The following is a 25,825-nucleotide window of genomic DNA, read 5'->3' as shown; positions in this document are numbered from 1 at the left end:
TGTTGCCTACAAATGCGATTCAGGCCTATCTATATATTTTCTTAAAGTACTTGTTATAAGGATTTAATTTCACCGCCATATCAAGGATGCACAATTTGAAGTTCATCAGTAGGCTATTGGTGTTGGCTTAGTGTATGTGACTCGGCAAGGGTTTAACATGCCCTGATACCCACAAAGGCGAGGCAGGCGTCAATATCTATGTATTTCCTTAAAGTACTTGTTATAAGAATTTCACCCCCATATCAAGAATGCACAATTTGTTGTTTGCTCTGCCAATTTGAAGGCAATTATTTCAACTCTCAGACTCTCAGGCAGGTGGAATGACTCATGTAAATGTTCAAACGTCTTTTCTGTTGTAGGTGAAATTTTGGATTTGTCATTTCCCAGAATTTGAGAAACAAATTACTTTCTTTTTCAGCTGAACAACACTAATAAGTTCTTTGTGTTAAATTATGGTTATTAATTATTATAAAAAAGTATTTCAAGCTTTTTTTCTAGTTTGGTTCATATTGTACCACCTCTACGTTTAGTATACCCGGGAGCACATACCGTTTGTTAAATGAGCATTTTTTTCTCTTAATTTTTCGTCAATGTATAATTTAAAACTAATGAATAAGTTTCGACTTTTATTTTAAATTTGTATTGCGAGTGGCGGCCATTTTGAAAAATTCGTTATTGTCGCTGGCTACACGCTGCTGGTAACATGGAAAGAAGAGGACATTCAATTGCTCTTAAATTTTAACGGTACGGATGAATTTAGCAGTAACACGAGGGTAAACACATTTAATTAATTAGCTAGACTTTACCTACTCAAATGCTTACTAACTTGACTGAAATGTTAATGTTTTGTCGGATGCAGAAACCTAGCACAGCTTGCTTTGCTAGGAAGCTTTGCCTTTCAGCGCGAGTAAATTAACTGTGTAGCCTGTATACAACGAGGTTTCAACGTTGTTTTCATCATCAGGTTGTTCTGACATGAAGGTGAAAATCAAACAGTGGAACGGTGTGGCATCTTGGTCTTGGGTGGCCAATGATGACAACTGTGGGATCTGCCGCGCACCTTTCAATGGATGTTGTCCAGATTGTAAGTAGCCTAAATGTGCTGTGTGTTACCTACAGCGTTCTCTTCTGATAATAAATCTTCACATCGTAACGACATAGCCTGGTGAAGCTTGTCATTCAACCTATGAAGAAGGTATGAAAACACCAGTGGCAGTCCCCCCTGGATATTGCGAGGGTCTGTTATGATTCATGGTCCATGCCCATTTTGAACTTCTAGCCCTGGCGAGTTCTTGCGTCAGATGAACAGAGAGCATAACAACTTGCTATTGGTTTGACAGGCGGCAAACTGTCTTGTTGCTTTTGGATCGTAGCGAAATGGCTAATTAATGAGGTGTTAACCAGCGTGCTGGGGCGGCGTTTTGGGCAATGCTTCCAAGTGGAGCTCCTGCGGTCTGAGCTGCATGTGCGACAAAGACGTGAGGACGGGCCGCTGCGGACTCTGATTAATGACATCGAATTCTGACGAGACTAGCGCAGGCACACATGCCATCCACTGTGCAGACTGAGCGACCGATTCATCAGGGTGCTATCCCCAAATGACCGGCGCATCCATACTCAGCTGGCTCGCCCACGCATACTGCTTGAAGTATATGTTGGTGAGGGAGATGGTGGTGGTAGCAGCACGGCACGTCTACGAACAGAGATTGCTGCCCAGATACAGAGCCTGGTGTTAAGGTTTATTTTGTTAAATCTGAGCAGGTTAAACTCCCTTCGTAGTACAGCCCTCAGGTGGCCTAGGCTGACGGCAAGACTCATGTATCATCCTTAGTTGTGCCAGTAGTCACCCTTCTAAAATGCCTCTTGTGTTTTCAGGTAAGGTTCCTGGAGATGACTGCCCGCTGGTCTGGGGCCAGTGCTCCCACTGTTTCCACATGCACTGCATCCTCAAGTGGCTGAACTCACAGCAGGTGCAGCAACAGTGCCCTATGTGTCGGCAGGAGTGGAAGTTTAAGGAATGAGGCCATCGGCTGCTCTGCACTGACACTGAGAACTTACAGACTGTCTAACACACAGGCATTTATAACTATGTGGAAATAAGTGCAACACAGAAATCATTCATATTTTTATATTTAACATTTTTTTTTTGTATTAAAATGACGACTGCATTATGTTGAAGTAAAGGACAATGGAAATATTAAATGTTTTCATATTAGTTCATGTTACATGTTAGTTAACGTGTAAGCCTATTTTACTCTCAGAAAGACCAGGTTTGCAAAAAGTTTGGCCCAGAGAACATTTTTGATAAAGTTTATTATATAAAATAAGGTGACATTGCCACCATAAGTTGTAGTTTAAACATGGGTTCTTTGACTTCAAGGGAAACCTGTCATATTGTGCCATAGAGTGGACTGTGAATGCACCAGTAGCTTTGTGAGCACTTCAAGTGACACTTAAAGTAATTTGTGCTTAAAAATTTAAGTTTTTTTTTTGTCACAGGAGAATACTAAGCTTTGTGAGATATTGAAATTCTATGCGCAGCGGTAGCTGTCTAGCTCCTTTATGTCTTAGTGAAACAGATATTGTACTGTTTTACTGCAAAGATGGTATGGCTTTCCCCCCAAATTACACCGGCCTTTTCCTCTAAATTGCGTTGTGGGAACATTTGATGAACTCCACAGACCTAAAGCATATTCTGTTTGATAGACGATGCAGGAAAAAATCATTAACTCATCACAAGCCCATGAACCTGACAGGGGGAGGGAGTGTGTCTTGAGTCAGTAAGCATAATTCTACTATTGATGCTAGTGCAGTTGTTCTCCTGTCTTATAGTAATATAATACCAAAATGTAGCCTACCAAATATTGTCTGTAACCACTATTGTTATTTATTTTTAAGCGGTTCTAGTTTTGTCAGTCACAGTCAAAGAACAAGCTATGACAAGTGAGGCATATCTGATCAGGAGTAGCTCAGCAGTCCATGTTAAACAGAGGGTGCAGTGTAGTAGTTAGTCATATTGTCCACTAGAGGGATACAGTGCCTGAGGTCTGCTCCCCCAAGTGGCGGGTATTAACATTAGACAGTACTTTCAAAATAAAAACGGAACATTTAAAATCAGCTGTGAGTTTTAAAATGAGAAAATGTGGAAACAACATTTTAAGAGCTATATGGAAACACTACCAGAAGTGCTATTTTAATGGAGTGAAATAATACATCAATTTAACAATGATTTTGACTTGCAGAAATAAAGATGCAAAGTTGATTGTGTATGTCATTAAAGGAAACTTTATTGAAAAAAGTATAAAAAAAATGTCGTTAAGACAGTAAACAATACAAATGTATTACATTGCAAATCATGTACATCAAAAGTGTAACTGTAAGATATTGCAGCTGAAAAACTATCAAACTAAACACAAAATGTGTAAACATTCACACAACAAATTGCATGTGAACATTTAAAAGGAAGCTGTGTTGCAACCACAACAATAGGAGCACCTTTCTAAAAATCACATGTACTGTAAAAAAAAAAGGTGTTAAAAGGAAGCATTATGCCATAGTTTTTACTAGTAAGGCTGACAACAAGAGCTTCAACACTTTCTAACCACTGAGCCAAAGAAAAGTGTACACAGCGACCATGGGTAGAGCCCCTTGCAGCATTAAACGGCCACAGTCCCTACAGTAAGCCACCCATCAATTCGCGGCCGCCTCCTCAACAACACCCTACTATAGGTGTGCCTGAAGACCTTCTCTTGTGGCGGAAAAAAACGGACCCACAGAACTTGCATATTGCATTACGTCACCATGGCAACGAAGAATAGGCGCGAGCAGATGCAGTTGAGCTTCATGTCTCTGTGGGAGCTCAGTCCCCGCCCACCCCGAACAGCTCCGCTAGCTCCTTGCAGTCGGGGTCGATGAGGTCGGCGGGCTTGTCTCCGTCTTGGTTCTCGACGTTCACGTGGGCGCCCAAAAGGAGCAGGTACCTGAAGGCAGACGAGAGGGAAAGGGCATTGCTCAACACAGGATGTTTCATAAGGCGGCTTGGCCCTCAGACCTCTGCATGCTCGCTGGGGCAGAAAGGGCAGAAAGGGCAGAAGGGCAGGGCTATGTGAGGCTCAGGCATCTGCGCCATCCTCTGGTGTAGTTTCTCTCTGGTTTAGTCTTCCCTCGGACGTGCTTTGCTTCATGTGATCAGAGGGTGTCCATGTCTGTGTGTATCCAGTGAGCGTTTTTCTAATGTGTGAATGTTTTTCACTGTGCTAATTAACAGCCAGCATGTAGCCAAATTGAAGAATGGGGGCTAGAGAGAGTGTAGTTTTAAAGTGCTTATGTGAAGTGCATGAGTGTATGTGTGTGGTGGATTTGCAAAAGGTGAAGAAGCTTACCTTGCGATGTCTGGGAATCCATCACTGCAGGCCATGTGCAGAGGGCTCCAGCCTTCTTCGTCCTGCTGCTGGATGTCTGCACCGTGCTCCACCAGGAGCTTGACGCAGGCCAAGTTGCCAGACAGCACGGCCTCGTGAATGGCTGCCATGCCTGCAGGCGATAACAGCACCTTATAAAACTCGGCTCTTAAGGTTTTATGCAAAGCCAGTGCTAATTTTTTCTTAGTAAGCATGCATTAAAAAAAAAAGGAATCCAGTTCCTCAAATTGGTCAGTTAACGACGTTCAGTTAGAATACAGACTAGATCTGACTTTCTGTCATTGTTGAAAAAGCCGAATGAGACATGCATGCGTGTAGAGTTTCCTCGTGTACTCTGATGAGGGTTTGGTCGGGTCGGGCGACTCACCTGAGTGGTATATGGTCTCCAGGCTCACTCTCCTGGTCCGGATGAAGCGGCCGATGCGCTCCAGTTCCCCTGTGCGCACGTAGTCCTGGAAGACTATGTCGTTTGGGAAGTGGACATTCCGGATGGGCTTGAGGGATGTGGTGGCGGCGGCGGCGGCGGCACATGGCATTGCCCCACAGTCCTTAGCAACGCAGTTGCTGTAACCGATAGTCTTGGAGATGGGATACTGGAAGTACTTCATCTTCTCAAAAGGTGATGTTAAAAGTCAAGAGGCCAGAGGGTGCAAAGGAACAATCCTCAGTGTTTTAGGGGCTTCTTTGATGGAGGTGCTGTGCTGTGTGTGTTGGAGGCGATTGTCCTCTGGGTCTGCTGGTCTTCTTTCTCCGTTGCAGATGTCTTGCTGACTGTCTCAATGTCTGTCTGGATAGGATGGTGAGTGCTCTGAATGAGAGGGCCTGCCCATAGGGCTCTATATACTCTCTCCGTGGAGCTATTTTAGGGGCTGTCACCTCACAGATCAAGTGACTGAATTAGAAGATGAGTGGCCTAACTTAGTCCTGCCCAGCATACTGTCACCGGCTCCTGTGCTTCACCCAGCTATGAGTAACCTCAGCTTCTGTTTTCACCGCAGCCCATAAGAGACCTGTTTTAACCTGCAGCCCTCCCTCCCTCTCACACACCCTCTCAGCCATTCATTTGGCCCTGATACCTTACAGCCAGTGGTCATGCACCACAGACACCAGGGTGACTTCTAGTAAACAAAAAAAAAACTAAAAAGTTTTACAACTTAAGTGTGCCATCTTCAGGGGCCATAGATAGGTTGTATATTATTAGGTTAGAGTTGCAAAAATAGACTTGAGGTAAACACTCATGTAAACACGTGTTTGTGAAGGGTGATCACTGAATCAATAAATTGGTGGCATTGCTGGACCATGATGGCTAAAGGCAGTAAATGATTCACATGGTGAACTGAAAGTTAAATATAATCACTGTTTGATAATGTCTTAAGTATTCTTCTACTTCTAGAATCTTCTGAATACCCTACATGACTGCACTCATTTGTAGTATAGGCCTACTTTGTATTATTTTCTTTAAAAATCACTGTTAAAGTTTTTTGTGTCTAAAATGTATGTCTAGAGAAAACAAATAAGACGTATAAGACTTTAAAACACACATGCTTTTAAAGTACTTACATATTAATAATTTGACAGAACGTGGTAATATTAATGTTAATTAGTAGTGTTTAAAAAGTATTGAGACTGGTTGTATTTCCTTAGCTCTGTGGTGTTCTAAAAGGTTACCCCCAGGAGGTATAATTTCTGTACCCAAAGGTACAATTGTCAGAAAGGTACCCTGTAATATACAGAAATGGTCCTTAAGGTGATAATGGCAGACCTTTTATTTAATTTCAAAGGTACAAAGTTGTACTTTTAACAAGCTTAAGGTAGCCTACTGGCAAATACACTGTCCCTCTTGATCAAATAGATTGATTGATTGAAATGATACAGCAAATCATTGATCAAACTGGGAGAAAGGGCTGTATAGTTTGACTTGATACTTCTAATGACATGCCACAGATACTGAGCATAATCATTCCATACCTTGAATATGAGACATATTGTTAATATCCATTCCAGAGGTATCCTCAGTTAAGTCGTGTTTTCTTATATATCCGGAGTGGATATGCACAAACCACAGGTCACTGACAGCAAACTATGTCATAGTCACGAACACATGACAGTTGGAAAAGTTTCAAAGTGCTTGGTGATGAGTATGCACAGAGAACGTTTTGATATTATAACGTTACACTCTGTATTTAAAGAAAAAAAGATTAAAAAAAACTAAACCCATACATTTACGTTATGTTACAACATTTTCAAGACGTGTGCCCTAAGCCAGTACATTTTACTTTACTTGCTATTCATAAACTTCGATGTTACTTAACGTTAGCCGTCTAGCAGCGTAGATAGCAGGTATAATAAACCTAACTAATGTTAGTTGCAGTAACGTTATATCTAACTGCGTCAATTACCGGCATGCGTCAATTATTGGCCACGTTCAGCGTTGTCATGTTTACATTCACTCTCGTGAGTGTCTATGGAAAGAAACGTAAGCTCCCACCAAAATATGGCATTTAAGCTTTACTTGTGAAAAAAATGTACTCTGTAGAACTAATTTAAACTTGTGAAATAGTGTTGTACTTTTGCGTGTACCTTATAGTGTGAAACACTAAGCGGCGCGACGAATATTTCATTTGGTCTTAAAGTTGTACCGTCAGATTTGTTCTCTAAGTCTGTAGGGTTAGGTCTACCTTTAGTAATTTTGTCGGGTTACCTTTCTAGTGGGTACATTTTTGTCACTAGGGGTGAAGAAATGTTGTTTTTGGGTACAGACAAGAAGGTACAAAAATGTACCTAAAGTAACAGTGCTCTTACCCCGATAGGGTACACTTTGAAGGTCCATTCCTGTACTTTGCTTTTTAGTTTGTACAGGTTTCAGCACACCTCATACATTCAACAATGTTTATCTGGTCATATATCGTTTTGAATGAAGATTGAAAAGGTATGTACTGCTCAGTCCATACCTGTACTACTGTTTGCATAATGCATTAGCTTCTCATGTTGGGTAGCATTGCATGTGACGATGTTTTTGGACACGAACACACTGGCCAGATGTCACGTCATGCTTTCAGCTGTTGGGAAATCAGCAATATCTTCTCAGTATGATATTTTAGGAAACACATTTAATACCCCCAGCTGCAGCTGCTTTGACCTCTGGCAATGCAGATGGGCCAGATATGACATTTTGTAGGACATGCCACTGAACATTACAATCAATTTACTTCTGGTTAATTGTTCAGAAATACATGATCAAACAAACACCGGCCACACTGAAATGAAAAATAAGCTTTCCCATCTTCAGGATTTACCAACATGGTCCAGACACAGAATGTAAAGTCATTACCGTGTTATGGCTTTCTATGGTGACCTATTGAATGTGTTCTGGGATGAATGTGATGTGCTGCAGTCTCTCACACACACACACAAAAAGAGAAGGGTTTATTTTTCACAATTTTTTTAAACTTTATTTGGCCACCAGTTTGCTTCTCCATGTTGATTTAAATGTGATGGAATGCTTTTGTTTCTTGTCAACCACTCAATCTGCGCCAACACTGTCCTAACCCATGTCCTTTCACCACAGACCCACCCTTCAGATCAAACCGCCCTCCCTCCCTCGAAAACAAACCCTTAGAAAAAAAAGAAAAAAAAGAAATAAAAACTAACACGCATAAAAAAATAACCCTTTACATTCACAACCCTTGCCCCTGGACGAGAGGGAAATAAAGCAGAACTCACATTTACACACAAGCACTCACACACACTCTGCCCCTCCCTGTGATCATGACCACACACACACACACACTCACAACACCCCGGAACCCTCCGTTGGGGAGAGCCACCACTGGCGTACATGACAAAGGAATGGGGAGGTAAAAGCAGGTATTTCTGGGGGTGGGGGGGTAAGGGAAAGCAGGCTGGAGGACCGATGCACATTCCTCTTGACTACACTGATAAAAAGGTTAACTTCAGGCATTTCAGTAACTGCTGTTGAAATCTTAAGATGGTTGTGAACTCAGTGCAACAGAACATGAACCATGACAATTGCGTCACCCTTTCCACTGATCCCAAGTCTGCAAAGGAGAGAGCTCTAGTGCCAACATGGCCGCCAGGCAAACTGAGTGCTGCTGCTGCTAGGCCCACTGGTATTTGGATTACACAGAACAGATTAACATAAAAATTAAATAAAATAAGCTCTCCAAGTTTTCTTTTTTAAAAAAGGTTCAGTAGCCATGTGAAGGAAAAAAAACAAGATGAACAATGGGAGACCTAATATGAGAGATATGCATAAATACGATAGAAGAACCCACACAGGTTGGTCTCGGCTACATCAGCGTGTTATTCGTGACGGCTCGTAACATAGAATGCATTCTTTTAATTAACTCTTTACAGTATATATATGTGTATATCTATATGTGGCCCCAGTGCCCTGAGAGATCAGTCCACCCACACACCATATTCTCCCCAGCCTCAGACTGAATTTAGCAGGACAAAAAAGAAAAATATATATATTACTGGCTTCCTCTCCTACTCTAGAGACCATTTACTGCAACTGGCTCACTGATCACAGTATCAGTACGAGTAGCCTATGGATGTGTGGGCTGAATTTCTGGAGGTTCAACTTTAAAAGGGGGCCCCAAAAACATGAAGTACCTTCATGATCATGTAATATGATAAACAATGACTAGAACTCAAACAAACACCAAGTGGGTTCCATGGAAATCCCTTGGTGCCATCTGGCAGAGGACATAAGCAGTCTTTTTGGGCCCATAGGTGGGTGGAGGGGTCAAAGTGGCAGCTATGAGAGCGATGTGGTGGTTCCTGCAATGCCTGGCCGCTGGAGAGCAGTTGTGCATTAGTGTTCAAAGGACAGGGAGGTTGAGGGTGGTGGTGGTGGTGATGTTGCGGGGTGTGTGGCGGGGGCTTCGTTTCTGCTTCTTCCATGTTGCTCCCACTCTTATAACTCATCGTGTCCCTCTGCGTCGGAGTCGTCATCCTCCACGTCACTGTCAATTTCCTGTTTGAAAAAATAAAATAAATAAATAAATAAATAAATAAATAAAAACTGATGAGTGCCACCAACCCAAATAGGCCCAAGAATTGAACTTTGAGGGACTCCACATACTATGTTTATTTCCTTATACACATGACTGCCATGCTGACAGCCATTCAAAGCCTTCTAAGTCTGACCTCTTCCAAATGAAGAGCCATTTAAGCAAGTCCGAACCAGTTTGGTGCCTAAAGGTGATTTACAAAACCAGTTTTTAAGGTTACTAGATCTTAGTGTCTTCAGAGGAATGTTCTTTACAACGTTCCTGAGGGCAATCTAGGCACTGTGCCAACACTATTATTAAAATATTGTAGTGATGTGTATGATTTGTATTATTTAAGGACAATAGAACAGCCATCATGCCCAACCATTAATTTGGTTCCAATGGATGTTGACTAAGAGATGCGTGTGAGAAACGACCATGGTGGAAGTCCACACAAACAGAGGAGGGTAAACACCCTTGACAGCTGCCCCAGACAAGTGCCATCAAGTTCTGGAATTAGCTTTCCGAGAAGAGCACTGGGTATTGGGAGCCATGGCTTCAGTCCAGGTTGCCCCCTACCTTTTGTGTCTGCAAGTGGATGCTAAAGCACCAGTAACCATGAAAACCATCTGGATCAGTCCAGAACCCTTGAAACAAGCATGTCCTGACACAAACCATGGTCATCAAGAGAATATCATCAGTTGCATGGCTTGAGAAGATTGGAATTCATGCGGGTACTTGAATCCAAATCTACTGTTAACAAAAGTATGTTGGTATGCAAAATGGCAATCAAAACAGTGATTAGTTCACTAGTTTTGTAACCATTTATTGCTGGTCTGCCTTAATAAATCAACTAGAACTTCCCCTATGACTATACATCCCAGAGCTGCTCTTCTGCTGATAGGAAGACCTGCCTGAGCCAACTTGGCGTAAAGGAAAATGAGTCATGGCTACCACACATCTTTAGTTTGGGAGTTACTACAGAAATCACAACCTCTCATAATGAGAGGTGCTTTGGTCAGTCAACATGTTCAGCAGACACTGGGACCGAAGCTGAAGTCGTAAAATCTAAGTCTGGTCAAACGGAGACTCAACACCTTTGAAACAAAATGGTCAGAATGCTCAGAGGGGCCAAACGTCTTAGGTTTCACAACAGAACTATGATTTCAAGAGGGTTCCATGTGACGATGCATGATTTGGAGAAACTCCTTTACTATGGTACATAGTCTAGTTAATGTCTTCATACAGATGGACAGTTTTAACATGTACATATTAGTTGTGCTTTAAAAGGAAAGGAGGTCATTACTGACACTGCAACCAATACCTCCAGAGGTCAGGTGTTAGAGGCCTTGAGATACAGTTAACTCTCAAACCATCATGTTTCTTAGGGAGGATATTTAAACGGGCTTATGAAATGCATGCATTGACCTGCTGCCAACTGCAAACCGGTCAAATCTGGTCCCAGAAATGGGGACGTCTACACTGCCAAGGCATTTCTCCCGCAAACATATTACCATCTATGCCAGTTTGGACCTGATACTGATGCCCCCTATGCCAGTGTGGACCTGATACTGATGCCCCCTATGCCAGTGTGGACCTGATACTGATGCCCCCTATGCCAGTGTGGACCTGATACTTGGGCAAGTGCCTGCCCCCATACTGATAGACAGCTATACTAAGCCAAGAATTTCCTTGAATGGCATCATCCCAAGACCCCAAGCCAGAGGTGCAATTATAAGAGCACCAACACTTTCAACATCTATAATCTAGGTTCCCTTCATGTATTTGAAATGACTACACAAGGAAGGAGTTGCTGAGCCTCTAAAGCCACGGCTGGGTTCCAGAGACCCGTCATTTCTCCTCATAAGAGAGGAAAGCACACATGGAGAAGATGTCAATGCTGGTGTAAGGGTGTTTGAGCAAATCGCTTGATCGCTGATTCACTTCATTTTAAAAGGTATATTGATCTGAACAAGCCAATATAAGGGTGTGACTAAGAGGAAATCTAGGGTTAGGGCTGTGATGTCAAGGCAAGTTCTATATGGATGGCTATTTACTTGTGTGTGTGTGTGTGTGTGTGTGTGTTTGTGTGTCAAGGCAAGTTCTATACGGATGGCTACTTACTTCTGTGTGTGTGTGTGTGTGTGTGTGTGTGTGTGTGTGTGTGTGTGTGTGTGTGTGTGTGTGTGTGTGTGTGTGTGTGTGTCTCAAGGCAAGGCAAGGCAAGTTCTATACGGATGGTTACTTACTGCTCCCTCATCATCATCATCATCTCCAGCTGGGGCTCCACCATCCTGTCCTCCGCTCTCCAAGAACTTAGTGAAGCCGTCCAGTGTTCTTTCACCATTGTAGTCAATCACCTGAAATGAGAAGTGAGTAAGAGAGGCATTCATATTATTTCCCTAAAACAGCACCATTTATGAACATTGGCAATGCTACATCCCCAGACACAAGCTCTGTGGAATACACTAGACTAAACCACAGGTGCCTCAAAAAAAGGGAACAAGTCACCCTCCAACTGCAAGAAATTCAGAGCCAAATTCAGGCCTTGGCGAGTCATCAAATCATGGGTGTTTTCACATCCCTGGTTGAGAGCTGAACATGTAAATGCTCATGACTTTATGATGACTAGGTGTTTATGATGCCAGTTTTAAGTTATTGCCCTTGCTCACGCACTCTGAAGGACACCGAGAGGGGCCCGGTGACTACACCCATTGGGTCACTTAATACAGCCCCCCTTTAATGAGCCGTTTGAGCTGGGTCCAGTGTCGAAGATGACACTCCTTAAGCTGCTGCTAAGTCACATGCTGAAGAGCAGGCTCTTTTGGGATACTGTTAGCAAGGCTCAATGTCTCTATAGCAGAGGCTGTGCTCGGGACAGGATGATCTCTGATGAGTTTCATACCTTTCTTTCTCTCAAGACTACAATGAGTTCACTTCCAATGATGGGTGACATGTGCTATACATTTGAGGTTTTGGCATCACCAGAATAAGAAAGAAAATGATGTTCATTAATGTCAAATATTAATCAAACCGATGTTGGCGCTCGTCAGATACTTAACATCGATTCATTAGGTTCTCTCTGAAATCTCCAGTTACCGAGCAGAGTGAAAAGGTACTAGACCAAACATTTCAGTAGTAAAAAGGATTTTGAATACATTTTGAGTACATTATGATAGGCTCCAGACCAACTTGAACAGAATACTTTTGTCCAATTCTTGCTTTGAAAGTCAGCAAGTGTGCACTACAACATACTAGGTTCACATGTGTGTGTACAGAATATCAGAGGTCAGAATGGGTGAATTTCATCAACGACCAGAGAGTAAAGTAATATATGCTATGGATTGGATATGTGTGTTCAACTCATGAAAAAAATGATTCTTGTACTTGCTAATGCAGATTTAAACCAGCTAGCTGGTCAGCACAAAACTCAATGTTGTTATTAACTAGGCCTATCATTTTATGTTAATGATTCTGTAGTTGTTAAGCCACCTATTTTAGTGTAGTGTAATGTTTTTGTAGTTCTATGAATAGCACTCTATTCATTCTACTCAGAATCCTGGCCCTCTATAGAAATGTATTCACCCACCTATTCTATTCATCTATAAGTGTGCCATGATGTTTATAGGTAATCTGTACTACTTTGCGGCTTCAGCTATGAATGAAGTCAATGATGCTACAGAGGAGGGGAATTTTTACAATACAAAAAAAAAAAAGAGAAAAAAAATCTTAACCACATAAAAAAAAAAATGATGTTCCCTTGTTACTTTTAAAAACACCTCTACTCAATTAATACCTACTATGTTACCATATTTCTTAACAAAACCTCTGCCATTGTTAGCACAAATGATTTAAAAGTTCAGAGACAGAAACACACTCCCAAACACGCATCCTTGCTTGCATAGACGTGCCTGACTAACTGCTATCCAAAGCTTTCAGATCAAGGGATCACGGTGTTTAGCTGGTCTACCTTAAGAACTATATTAACCCCAAGCATGCAGACCATGTCAACAACTGCAGCCGCCGGTGAGCACACTGAATGAAGACAAACGACACACACAACCTGATCATATTCTCCAGCCAAGCGGCGGGCATTTGAGTGGGGTGGGGGTGGGTGAATATGGGTAGTGTGGAGGTGTCATTTAATGGAGTAGTGGGCTCTGGTTTCTGCACGTGTTTCTGCACAGGATACCCAAAAACAGGCAATTCTAATTCAGGAGTCCAATCACTCCTCAAGCGCTCTTTTGTACACGGGGTGGGGGAGGGGCGCATAAGTGCATGCCTGAGTTTGGGAGTATGGAAGTTGTCGGTGGGTGCGGGCGGGGCACACCCTGGCACCTCTGTGTGAAGAAATATCATCTTGGTCATCAGATAGGGGGAGATGGGCTGATGATGTTTACAAAAAGGACTGAACTCCAAAGCTGACCGGTATTAAAGCCATCTTGTTTTTCAATTTGAACCAGGGGCAGATGCATGACGATTTATTGCCTAATATGTACGGGCAATGAGCCATCAGCAAATATGCTGCCCGGCCCCGGAGTGGGCATGTACCCACCTAGAGACCGTGGGAGGTTGGGGGGGGGTATCCACTCAACATATATGTGAACTTAAAGCACATGGCATTCCTGCCATCTCCAGAGCAAGTTTCTTCTCAAGTGTGTAAGCACTTGGTAGTGAAATGGAAGCGCCTATTGTGAGTATGCTGATCAAGCACCACCTGAAGTGTCAGGCTCTGGTCCAAGAGGGGCCAAATCTAAGGGAGCATTTGCTTCTCTCAAAACACTTGTGCTCTTCGACCACAATCTACACAAACACTTGTTTGTCTATTTTAAGAACAGAAGGTTGTAAGATTGGCCTATGAAAGCCGCAGCAGGTGAAGTTTTAGTAACATACAGCCAGTCAAAGTAAGCAGTCACAAAGGGGTGTGGGGTAATATGGAGTTCAATGACAGCATTCATGTGAACTAGAAAGCCTTTGTTCTCTATGACAGAGGTGGAAACTCATCAGGGGTGGAAAGGCTGACAAAGCAGCGAACCCATTATGAGGATCCATTTTTTTTGCAGATCTACACGATTCACGTGGACAGCCTGTTTTAAGGTCAAAATGGTGAATTTCGCCAAGAGGTGACAGGTTTGCACCCCTGCTGAGAAGAAAAATTAAAAATAAATAAATAAAAACACGTCAGAGTGCAGTGCCAGAGTGCAGTTCTATTGCTCTGCATGACGATGCCTGAGAGTTGAAAGAAAGTTAATTCTTGCTGGCCAGCCATTTGAAGAATTCCAAACCTATTCAAATGTTGATTTGCTCTGCTCATGATGCGAAGTGGGGTGGTGGGGGTACGGTTTCATGAACTGTGTTATCCAAACCCCCTTTTTGAATTTGAAATAATACTCTAGGTGTTAATCCTCAATATCAAACTGAAGTTTCCTGATGCAAGCGGGAGTTCACCCTTCTGAAGACAACTTCTAGAGACTGCAAACAAGCCCAAACAGCTGATGGGAACCCTAGATAAGCGCTATAGGGGCGCACTTTATTCACGTGTACGGCAGCTTGGCCATCACGTCTCACACTTAATCACCTAGTCAGAAGAGCCCCACAACATAGAATCAGTGCTACTACAGAAAAGGTCACCATACACAGAAATTTCAAATTTCTTAAAATCTATGTGTTAAAAATATGTTTTGAGTGTGTTTAAGCTTAAAACCAAGCTGCTCTCCTCGGATGTTAAGGGGGGTTACCCACCTTGCGCTCATCCCCAGCTGGGAAGAACTTGAGTGTGGGGAAGCTGTGGACTTTGACGACCTCAATCTCGTTGGCTGTGGAGTCCATCTTGGCCACTATGATGTCGTCGTGGTTCTTGTACTTCTCTCCCAGTTGATCCCAGATAGGGGCCAGCTGTTTGCAGTGGCCGCACCAGGGAGCATCTGCCCAGGGGAAGGGAGAGAGAGGGTCACTAGTCAGGAACACAAACCTTGGTGATGGTGACCTGTGTCTGTAGGACATGGCATGTTCAACACAGGTACAATGTTTTCACTGATCATATGAAAGGACGACATCACCACCTGTGAAACGTCTTGTTTTTTCTGCACATAAAAAGGTTAAAACACACATAATACCCCATTAGATGAAAACGCATATGAATTGTTGAGTATTCGTTTTGAGTTTATAGAGCCACGTGACCAGAATGGGGAGGGGGGGTTTGCTTTAATTAACACACACATAGGAAAATATGAGGGCATCAGTTCACTTACAGACAGACAGACAGGTGTGCCCCCGCTGACCAGACCAGCCCAGACCAGCCTTACCCCCCACTGGGCCTGAGCACCAGCCAACATGTAAGCCCTGAGGCACGTGCTCCAGGCTCAACGCCCCCGCTCCCTGCGGGCCCTCTCACATCCCATCAGGAAAAACCCTCTGCTGTCGGAGGGCCCCATCTCCCCCCCCCCCCCCCCCCCCCCCCCCGGTGAGTGTGAGACACAGTAAAGTGTATGCAGCCGTGGAAAAAATTCCTCCGTCGCATCAGCTAGGCTGGCTTAGAAGGCAAATTTGGGAAGCAATGGCTACCAAAATAACCCCACTGCCTCTAAATTTATCCAAACGTTTTCCTGCTTCATATCTCGCATTACTGGCAGACAAAGCGTGGAAGACCTGATCTGTTCACGGCCACCTTCCTATATATCCACACAGGCTTAGCAAGCGAGCGCGGGAGCAGAAACGACCAGCGGGGAAGACTCGTTTCACATTTCAGACCCAAGGGCCTGTCTCTCCCTCGCAAGCCCCACTCAAACCCCAACCTCCAGAGTGCAATCAGGCAAAGCCTCCTCAAAATAAAAGCAATTCACATATGTGAAAGTTAGCCGACCCACCAGCTGGTCGAGGAGATTTGCTTGAATAGCTGTCGTGCCTGGGGTCAGACTGAACTTGTGAAGCTGCATCTGTTGCTAAGCTTTTGGAGAGGGGGAGGGGAAACAAACAAACAAACAAACCAAAAAAAAATAAAAAAATCCCACCCACCCCCAGCAACAATGATGACAAGAGGAAATACTTACAGAATTCAATAAAGACATTCTTGCTGGGATCAAAGACCACCTCTTCAAAGTTCTTTCCCACCAAGACCTTGACTGGGTTCTTGTCCCAATCATCAGTGATGTCCTGGCTCATGAGATGGGGCTGCAGACAGACACACGAGGGAAGAGGAACAATCAAACCAAATGTCAGCAATCATCAAAATATCAACTTACCCCCATTACTAATAACAACCTCATTCAACTGAATAGAATTACCCCCATTACTAATAACAACCTCATTCAACTGAATAGAATTACCCCCATTACTAATAACAACCTCATTCAACTGAATTACCCCCATTACTAATAACAACCGTATTCAACTGAATAGAATTACCCCCATTACTAATAACAACCTCATTCAACTGAATTACCCCCATTACTAATAACAACCTCATTCAACTGAATTACCCCCATTACTAATAACAACCTCATTCAACTGAATAGAATTACCCCCATTACTAATAACAACCGTATTCAACTGAATAGAATTACCCCCATTACTAATAACAACCTCATTCAACTGAATAGAATTACCCCCATTACTAATAACAACCTTATTCAACTGAATAGAATTACCCCCATTACTAATAACCTCATTCAACTTAATATAATTACCCCCATTACTAATAACCTTATTCAACTGAATAGAATTACCCCCATTACTAATAACCTTATTCAACTGAATAGAATTACCCCCATTACTAATAACAACCTCATTCAACTGAATTACCCCCATTACTAATAACAACCTCATTCAACTGAATTACCCCCATTACTAATAACAACCTCATTCAACTGAATAGAATTACCCCCATTACTAATAACCTTATTCAACTGAATAGAATTACCCCCATTACTAATAACCTTATTCAACTGAATACAATTACCCCCATTACTAATAACCTTATTCAACTTAATAGAATTTTGTAGTGTTTCCTGCCTTTTCATTTCCTTTTTTTTAAATCTTTGAAAAGAAAGTTCCAAAAATGTGTTTTCAAAAGTTATATAAATATTTAGAAGAACAATCATGAGTAATACTTTACTACCGTTTAATATTTAGATTTTATTTCCAGTTTTCTTAATATTCTTCTTGCCGTACACAAATTACCCTTTCATTAATTTCTTTGTTATTAAAGAAACTACATCTAATTAACCATCATCATTAACAGGCCCAATGGATGCGAATGGAAACAAGTGCCATCCCCTTTCGGGGGCATTTTGACTACCGTAAATAAATTGTGCTTTTGGCAGCACAAAGCTGACTTTCATTTACTAAAATTGAGAGTATATAAATCTGTAAAAACATGGAAAATCCTACTCAATGATATTTTGACGTAAAAAGACATCAATCAGATTTGCCCTTGACATAAAGTGACAAGCCACACATCAGTGGCAAACAGATACTCTAATTAACTTTATTTAAAGAAGACCTTTTTCTTTATTCCTGATGAACCCATCTCATCGTTTGATCTTTTACTGTAGTACTTAGTTAAACTATTGTTTATCCAATATAGATCTCTCTGTCGATCATAACTGAACCACATATACTCAAATATACAGGTTATGTGAAACAAATTTCAATCACTTCTCCAAAACTTTATGGCTTTATTTTTCCAAAACTCTTCTTGGCCTGGAATTTGCCATTTTCAAATCCTTGACTTTTCCAGGTTTTTCATGACCGTGCTGGTAACTAGCAAATATCAGTCAGTCACTCACTCCCTACGACTTCCCCAGACCGATGTTAACGACACCCTGCAGAGCGGCTCGAGGTTCCTGCAGCCATGCACTGATCAGGTTCTATGCGCATGGTTGAACAGGAGAAAACCCAATTACTCAGTCTCAGTTTCACATCGGCAACACTAGCTCTGTTCCTTGACTGCGCCGGATGGGAGACAGCCTTGACGCAAGTCCTAGAGACACCCTGTTGGCGTCAGCCATCAACATTGACAGTAAGGCACAGACTGTGCTCGATGCAACCTACATTTGCAAAGAAGGCCCAACACATTCAGTTCCTGTCAACTCAAGTCTGGAGCTTTTGCAATACACCCAAGTGCCGCTACTGCTGACAGTTTAATCCACAATTTCTTAATAGTTCCAGACCATATTTTGTGGCTTTTTGCCTCATTGGAAAGGTAGATGTCAGGTATTGGGCAGATGTTTCTCTCCAAAGCGACTTAAGACGAAGCGAACGGGATTCAAACCTGGGTCAACCGCTTGCAAAGCGATGGCGCTAACCACGGCACCATTGTAATCAAACTGAATGCATGGAGAAACTGAGGGTAATGTAGGCCCCACTGCACAGGATGGAGAGCGAAAGTGAACAGACAGACTACTGAGGAGAGACAGGAGAGAGGGGTTGTTGGTGGGGCTAGCTTGACTCACCTTGAGCTTGCCATCGGCGAAGGCTGTGCAGAAGGAGATGATGTTCTCGGCGGTGATGTCGCTGGTGTCGGGCCTGTACTTGGTCATCTCATCCTCCAGGGTGATGAGGCGGATGGCGGGGCACTCCTCCTTCTTCAGGCCGAAGAACTCCAGAATGCGCTGGTTGTCATCGATGTCGCTGTCGATGTAGATGAACAGGATCTAGGGAGGAAACAGACGAAGCAGGCAGGGGAACAGACGTTAAAGAACACGCCTGGGGTATTGGTAGTTAAACCGCTTAACAAGTGCTCAAGTTCTCAACTGTCGTAACCAGGTTGGTACCCACTTTTCCCTTAAAGCCTTCAGCTGCCTTCTTGAACTGGTCCATCTTGTCCTGGAAGTCAGACGACGCCTTGGGCACGAACAGCAGGATGTGGGACTTGATCTCTCCTCCGAAGATTTTAGGGGCAGTCTATGAAAAAGCAAAATTGATCGTTAGAATGCACATATACACAGGAGACAGCAGGTAAATAGTTAACAAAACCGTCTGAAAGGTCCCCCCAGAAGAGGGAGGGAGGGGAGTTGCCTACCTGCTCGGTGAACTCAATGACCAGGGGCAGCTGGTTGGACTTGATGAATGACAGGAGGGACTCCTTGGTCATCTCGCCGTCGAAAGTGTTGCGGCCCTCATCAAACTGGAAAGACAGGAAAGGAAGAACAGTGGAAACCTGATCAACCGTGCTTAGCTTCCATGATCGTAAAGCTATAAAACACCCAATAAACTTAATATAGATTTACCGAACCCACCACGGTCTAAATCCCCGGCAACTAAAAACCCCCTGACCGCCAGGACAACCCGGCAGTCTAAACAAAGGTTTATTGGGTGTTAAGAATAGCACCAAGCAGTGACTGGTGGCCCCTCAAAGGCAGACCCATCGCTGGCTGACCACAACATTTACTGACATTGACCAACAATACACAGCAGGTCTTCCCAACTTTCCCCTGGCAATAAACAAGCCTAGCAGCTGTTTATTGCAACTGAAGCCTAAGCTTTGGGTGGCTGCTGTCTAAACAGAGGCCATGGATAGGCAATGGGAGTGATGAGTGTTGGATTACGCCAATGGAGAGCAGCTGGGTAGCAACTCAAAGAGGGATGGGGAGGGGAGAGGGGTTGTTTGGGTGTTAAGGCAGAAGAATCTCATCAATGCCTCATTAGGCTGCGAGGGCAGTGCAGAGGTTAAGCTTCAAGAATGATTGAGGCAAACCACATCCAATCACCACCTACGAATAATAAATGACACAGTTTACTATTCCAGAGATGAAATGTGTTTGTCATGTTCTGCAGGAATGCTCAAAAAAGGGGATTCACCAAGGTAAATAAAAAGAAATAAAAAAATAATAATAAAATAGTATATTTATATCAGACGGCAGAATAATTGTCTGCATTTTTATTAAGTATTACATCAATTCTCAAATGTAAAAAACTAAGTCTGATTAAACAACCTTCCGCCCGTACTATTCAGAGAGAGGCGCCACTTTACAGGGGCTTCGCAGGGCGATGCTCTCTTGTAAGTGTCCTGAAGACGACCTACTCTGAATTGGCAAGATATCAAAATTGCTGTAGAAGTTATACATGTCCATCACTTCTTGGAAGACGCTGGAAAGCGAAGCTTCAGATATCAGACTACTAAAAGGTTAGACTGCCAAAATGCAAAATCATACACCAGAGTTAGATCACCACACATCTCATGACCCTTGCCTGACGACAATCCAAATGCTTCCGCTTTGCAAAAACTGCAAAATTGGAAACCGGATGGGGATGGTCCAGCCAAACAAGTGAGCCACATGTTTTTGCCATACCCATCCCTCTGGCCAACAAATCTGAAATTTAAGAAGGACAAAAGCTAATGTTCTGTCTTCACAAATAGTGAAACTTTTAAGTTTATTTTTTACATTTTATTAAAACATCCTCCATCATGCTAGTATATATCGTGATGACAGAGCAGATGTCAGCTACTGGGGTCCCTAATGCGGTCATACTTGCACGACTGGCTATTCACAGAATGCGCAGCCAAGGCCAATATTAGCAACCATTACCAAGTGACGCGACCGGATCGTGTTTCCTGACCTGAATCGTGTTTCCTGACCTGAATCAAAATGGGCCCTCACTGTAACCTTTGGGCCACAAGAACCTTCTACTTTTACTTTGTGCGGTGCTAGTGGCTACGCAACAGGCCACTCCTTCACAAGTTCTCACTTCTGAATAAGGTTTCAGCTTCTTGGCTATCAGCTCACTCACCAGAACATTTGCCTGCCATTTGCATTGTCAGAATGCAGTTTTGTGAAAGCTGCGTGTTGGGCACCCAAATTCCACCGAAGAACGCTAACTTCATCAAGTGCATTTGTCCTTGCAACACATCCAGCTTAGCATGTTTTGAGCTGTACGCCCCGGAGGCTGGATGTCCCCCCATGGATGTTATAGACTATACTGTACATGACTATATATATGAGGCGTTATGTGTTCACAAGTGAACTGGGTCCAGGGGTGGATGTGTGTGCCTACTGCACACATTTACATCATACATAGTGACTCATTGGCCCATTTCTGTGAACTAAAGGCCATCACCGTGTAAAGATAAAACTACACAAAATCTCTACAAATCCCAATGCTGGGAGCGGTAATACAAGGTTGATTTGGTGACGTCAGCAACCGCATACCTTCTTGAAGAGGACAACGCCATCTTTGGACATCTCGTATTTGGTGAACACAGCAGCGTCTGAGGTCATGCCAAAAGGAACGTCGTCCACAGCCTCAGCAGCCTTCAGGAAGGCCTTAGCACTCTCGGACTCCCCATCCTGAAGAACAGCACATCGAGTATTTAGACCAAATAAACTGTTGCATTAATTAATTCATTAAGCAATTCATTGAATAACTTCTTGAGGACATCAACTCTTGTCGTGAAGTTCAGAGTTCTCCACAGTGTTACCTGCTTACTTTTGGTCAACTATTTTTGCATGTGCATAATAATCTTACATAATAATCTCTTGTTTCGAACTTTGAACAAATGCCACAATCGCTTCCTGGCAGGCCGTCAAAGCAGGCGCCACGACCTCACCTTGAAAAAGCCGATGACCGCGACCTCGTTGTCGGCGATCAGAGCCTCGGTCTGCGTGACCTCGGTCAGCATGGTGGCGGCGGGGCCGGTGCGCTTCTTCAGCCAGTTGACGATGTCATCAGCGGTCCTGCCAGCTGTAGAGGAGAGGACAATGAGCACATGTGACACACTGAAAGGAGACAAGCAGCCCTGCTGGTACTGAACAAACAAGTGTTTTAGGTCAACAGGGCCAAAGGCAATTCAGCCTTTCCTTATAGCTGCCTTGAGAGCAAAGAGAGACCTGGAACTGTTCCAGCTATTGGTCTTCAGCCAAGTAGAGGCAGGGGGAGGGGGGAGAGCACAGCGCATTACTGAAATGCTTCTGGACAGGATCATTTAAAATGTGCATCTCTCTGACACGATCCTGTGCTACTTTTCTGACATAAATCATCTCTCTAAATCAAAATGGCTTGATCAATGTCTTTGAAAGATCAGGAATTTTAAAACAGCTTTCTGTGACTTTGGGGCACACTTCCTGAACCAGACCCAACCAGCTCCAATGAATCTACATGATAAAAAAAGGTCACAGTATTCCTAAGGCATGACACTGTTTAATCGTCCCACAGCTGGACTGCACGGCTGTCCACAGTAATAAGGTACGGACAGTAGCTGTTGGAGCCAAGTGATGCAACAGTCCTGCAATGCTCTGGTGGCGACGGTGCAGCTGCTGCCCGACTGCTCTACTTTGGGGAGAGTGGGAGGGGAGAGGAGCAGGAGCAGGAGCTGGCCAACTCTCAGGCCCTTCCCAGACTAGGCCGGCCCCACAGACCGCAGGCGACGTGCAGTACTGCACATCTCTCTCTCTCTGGCCCAGACTGGGGGAGGAGCCCCACATACGCCACACGGACAGCACTTAGTCAGAGTGACACACACACATCCACATTACTACTACCCCCCCCCCCCCCCATACTCTAGCTTGGGTCACGTTAAAAGCATGTGGAAGTCGTTTGTCTCCAAACACACATCACCACATCAGCTAGAATGGGCGGATTTAAGCAGCCGTAACTGTTAAAGTTAGTGCTTAATTTAAAATGAATGATTCTAGTTAAAGTCGGCGGACAGATAAGTCGGCCTGTCACCAGCCCCCCTTCCAGCTCTGGTCTTTAAGACCATATCAGTGCCTGTTTATATCAAACAAATTGAATACACCATCAGTGACAAGATCCATGTGATTTAAAATGTTCAGAATTGGATTTAAGTCAGCAATGGGATAATATGGTCGCTGATTGAACTGGAAAACTGAAAGACTTTGGAACTCACCGGAGTACTCCTTAGGAGACTCCTTCTCTCCACCCTTGAAGAACTTGATGGTGGGGTAGCCACGCACGCCAAACTCCTGGGCAAGGTCCGACTCCTCTGTGGCATCCACCTTGCCCAGACGGATCTCGGAGTTCTCCGCCTTCAGCATACCGGCAGCTTTGGCGTACTCGGGGACCAGGGCCTTGCAGTGGCCACACCATGGTGCATCTGAGGGGAAAACACAACACTGAGTTCAAGAGGATGAATGTGGTCTGAAACCAAGACACTTTCAGTTAGAATATTTCAGAGGGAATAGAAACCAAACCAGAAAGCTACTCATGCGAAAAACCTCAAAATGGGAAAGTGCCATATTCATCAGAGCCTTTCTCATAGTGATCATTTCCCTATGGTTTATAAAGGACCTCTAACAGGCAGATGGAAAAGTAAAACACAAATAGTGAGGTAAAGAGGTAACAAGCATGTAGAGGCACAGTACTTTTTATTCAATAGTCCATCTTAATACATTCATTTACATGTATTAAAAGTGTTGATCTTTTCGAAGAATGCACTTGTGACACCGCCAAAGCATGGCTTAAGAAAACTGCTATTACCGCTGTCCTGTTGTCAGTCTAAAGTCCAAAGATCACCTAGATAAAGTGCATTCCGCGTTTTCGCAATCCGAAGTACACTTCCACAACTCTTTACAAAAGGGAATATATACAAAACATTTTCATTTGTATCCAGCTAACCAAAAGCAGAACAAGTGATAAACGTCGTTTGCAAAGTTTTTCAACCCGGTTGTCTTATGTACACGTCAACCTACCACCTCTTCTGGCGGGGCAAAGCCCCGCCCGTTTATCAAATACGCCGAGGAAACTATTATTTCGCCCTCCCCCTACACAACATTCATTGGAACTTCTACATCGTGGAGTTGTTTGACTGGGTGAAAGATCTGTCGTGCATAACTGTGGGATCGCTTAAGGGCAGCCAATAAAGTTGGGGTAGGGCGCCCCTATTTGCTCAAAGGGGATGAGGTTTCAGAACTCCAGAATCAATGAAACATCTGCGAAATACGTCTTATGAATGACATGTACTGTGATCATCATTTTATGAGATAAGGTTATTCTTGTACAAGGGAAATTGAAACTCAAAAATCACCACAACCAGGAAATATTAAAAGAAAGACCCGTTTCGAAAAGTACGGTGTCGCATTCTAAAGGCGTTTAGCATAGAATTGAAATCTGCAACTTAATACTCACTTCTTTGCACACAGGTAACGAAACCCAGCCATGTATAACCACAAACCACAGCAAGTAAACTTTGCAGTAAACGATCTGCCATGCATTCTCTTAATAATTGCATGTCTCGCCCATCGAACACCTCGCCAGGAGACTAAACCGCAGCCAAAAATAATGTTCCCAATCACTTTTGATGAAATCTCAAAGTTCTAACGGTACAACAGTTACCAACAGCGATATCAAATACTAATATCAATATCAATCAATATATAAGGCCATATACCATACAAATGTCCCTGTACCTTGCTCGCTAACTTGCTGGATTACCTGGTATGCACTCATTTATATCAATAGAACCTTGCAATTAAAATCACAAAAAACAGTACAATTGTAGAAAGGCAACTAACAGATTAACGTTAGCTATATCCCCTCACCATTAAACTGAGCTAACAGCATTAGCCAGCTAATGGAGAGCTAGCTGTCCAATAGTTAAAAGAGCAAAGCACAACATCGACCAACTATCCCTAGAACCATGTCAGCTAGCTACGTGGCTAACTAATTCAGTCAGCCGACGCTACCGGCAATGAATTAGTAAAGTTCAACGTCACATAATAACGTTTTATTACAATGTGTTAACTGAGAAGTTTGACGTTAGCCAACATTTGCTAAGTCAGTCAGTTCCTTACGCCATAATAGTCGGCAAAAAACGGACTAATGTTACTCCTGCAATGTATAATATAATACAATGATTATCGCTATAAAACTGTCTTTTTTTTTTATGAATCGTCTTGCTTAGCAGCATTTGCAAACAAGCTAACGTTACAAAAGTCTCTTTCGTAGCCTGTCTCTTTGCTAATGGTTGCTAAGCAAGTGTCGCCCTGCATACCTGACCAAGCATCATCACGATGAGAAAATCATACCTAAATAAATATCAGTGACACTGCGTTGTCATTCAGAGGCGAGCAAGTAAGTTAGACACAGCAAGTAACATCAGCACAGACCGGTGGGATACTCACAAAATTCAACCAGAATGTTTGGGTGAGCTTTCAGAGCTTCATCGAAGTTACTTTTCTTCAATACAAGAACATCATCTTCTTCAGCAATTTCAGCCCTGCTTGCCACGGCTAGAGTACAGAGTAGGAAAAGAAGCATGGTTGCGCTTTGCGGCAGAATCAGAAGAAGGCAAATTTGCAGACTAAAACCGGCTGATTCACAGGCAGGTACTTCGCTTCGTTAAATCTTTTTTTCTTGTTACAGTCGCCTGTGTTTTGTCTCTGCCGCTACTAACGTGGCAGTGCGTGCAGAACTGGAGAGGTCACACAA

The 25,825-nt window shown here is 43.3% G+C and overlaps 3 protein-coding genes across 4 annotated transcripts; 1 reads left to right on the top strand and 2 right to left on the bottom strand.

Moving 5' to 3' along the window:
• The first annotated feature begins 632 nt into the window (after window positions 1–632).
• Window positions 633–2,504, top strand: anapc11 (APC11 anaphase promoting complex subunit 11 homolog (yeast)). Of its 2 annotated transcripts, none has more exons than XM_012818549.3 (3): window positions 633–744; window positions 965–1,084; window positions 1,876–2,504. In XM_012818549.3, exons 2-3 carry the CDS (start codon window positions 976–978, stop codon window positions 2,019–2,021), a joined length of 255 nt encoding a protein of 84 aa, XP_012674003.1. In that variant the 5' UTR covers window positions 633–744; window positions 965–975; the 3' UTR covers window positions 2,022–2,504. The 2 variants fall into 2 exon arrangements, with proteins under 2 accessions (XP_012674003.1, XP_031419920.1); XM_031564060.2 differs by having other exon boundaries at window positions 662–773.
• A 642-nt stretch (window positions 2,505–3,146) lies between these two features.
• ppp1r27b (protein phosphatase 1, regulatory subunit 27b) lies at window positions 3,147–5,029 on the bottom strand. Its single transcript, XM_012818551.3, has 3 exons — window positions 4,789–5,029; window positions 4,383–4,533; window positions 3,147–3,980 (listed from the first exon to the last, which is right to left on the bottom strand). The coding sequence occupies exons 1-3, from the start codon at window positions 5,027–5,029 to the stop codon at window positions 3,860–3,862; spliced, it is 513 nt and encodes a 170-aa protein (XP_012674005.2). The 3' UTR covers window positions 3,147–3,859.
• A 2,817-nt stretch (window positions 5,030–7,846) lies between these two features.
• Window positions 7,847–25,825, bottom strand: p4hb (prolyl 4-hydroxylase, beta polypeptide). The gene is made up of 11 exons (XM_012818555.3): window positions 25,519–25,825; window positions 23,286–23,492; window positions 21,987–22,120; window positions 21,589–21,726; window positions 19,461–19,565; window positions 19,217–19,342; window positions 18,892–19,092; window positions 16,489–16,609; window positions 15,182–15,363; window positions 11,689–11,799; window positions 7,847–9,423 (listed from the first exon to the last, which is right to left on the bottom strand). The coding sequence occupies exons 1-11, from the start codon at window positions 25,652–25,654 to the stop codon at window positions 9,364–9,366; spliced, it is 1,521 nt and encodes a 506-aa protein (XP_012674009.2). The 5' UTR covers window positions 25,655–25,825; the 3' UTR covers window positions 7,847–9,363.

Source organism: Clupea harengus, chromosome 26 (assembly GCF_900700415.2).
Source record: "Clupea harengus chromosome 26, Ch_v2.0.2, whole genome shotgun sequence".
In the NCBI taxonomy this organism is placed as follows: Eukaryota; Metazoa; Chordata; class Actinopteri; order Clupeiformes; family Clupeidae; genus Clupea; species Clupea harengus.
This window is presented reverse-complemented; position numbering and strand designations above follow the sequence as displayed.

Coding starts and splice junctions, on each gene's coding strand:
- anapc11 (XM_012818549.3), top strand. CDS start 976: ATGAAGGTGAAAATCAAACAGTGGAACGGTGTGGCATCTTGGTCTTGG. Junction 1,085..1,875: donor CAATGGATGTTGTCCAGATT/GTAAGTAGCCTA, acceptor TTGTGTTTTCAG/GTAAGGTTCCTGGAGATGAC.
- ppp1r27b (XM_012818551.3), bottom strand. CDS start 5,029: ATGAAGTACTTCCAGTATCCCATCTCCAAGACTATCGGTTACAGCAAC. Junction 4,534..4,788: donor GGAGACCATATACCACTCAG/GTGAGTCGCCCG, acceptor TATCGCCTGCAG/GCATGGCAGCCATTCACGAG. Junction 3,981..4,382: donor GGATTCCCAGACATCGCAAG/GTAAGCTTCTTC, acceptor GTCTGCCTTCAG/GTACCTGCTCCTTTTGGGCG.
- p4hb (XM_012818555.3), bottom strand. CDS start 25,654: ATGCTTCTTTTCCTACTCTGTACTCTAGCCGTGGCAAGCAGGGCTGAA. Junction 23,493..25,518: donor AAACATTCTGGTTGAATTTT/GTGAGTATCCCA, acceptor TTTTCCCCTCAG/ATGCACCATGGTGTGGCCAC. Junction 19,343..19,460: donor TCATTGAGTTCACCGAGCAG/GTAGGCAACTCC, acceptor GCTTTTTCATAG/ACTGCCCCTAAAATCTTCGG.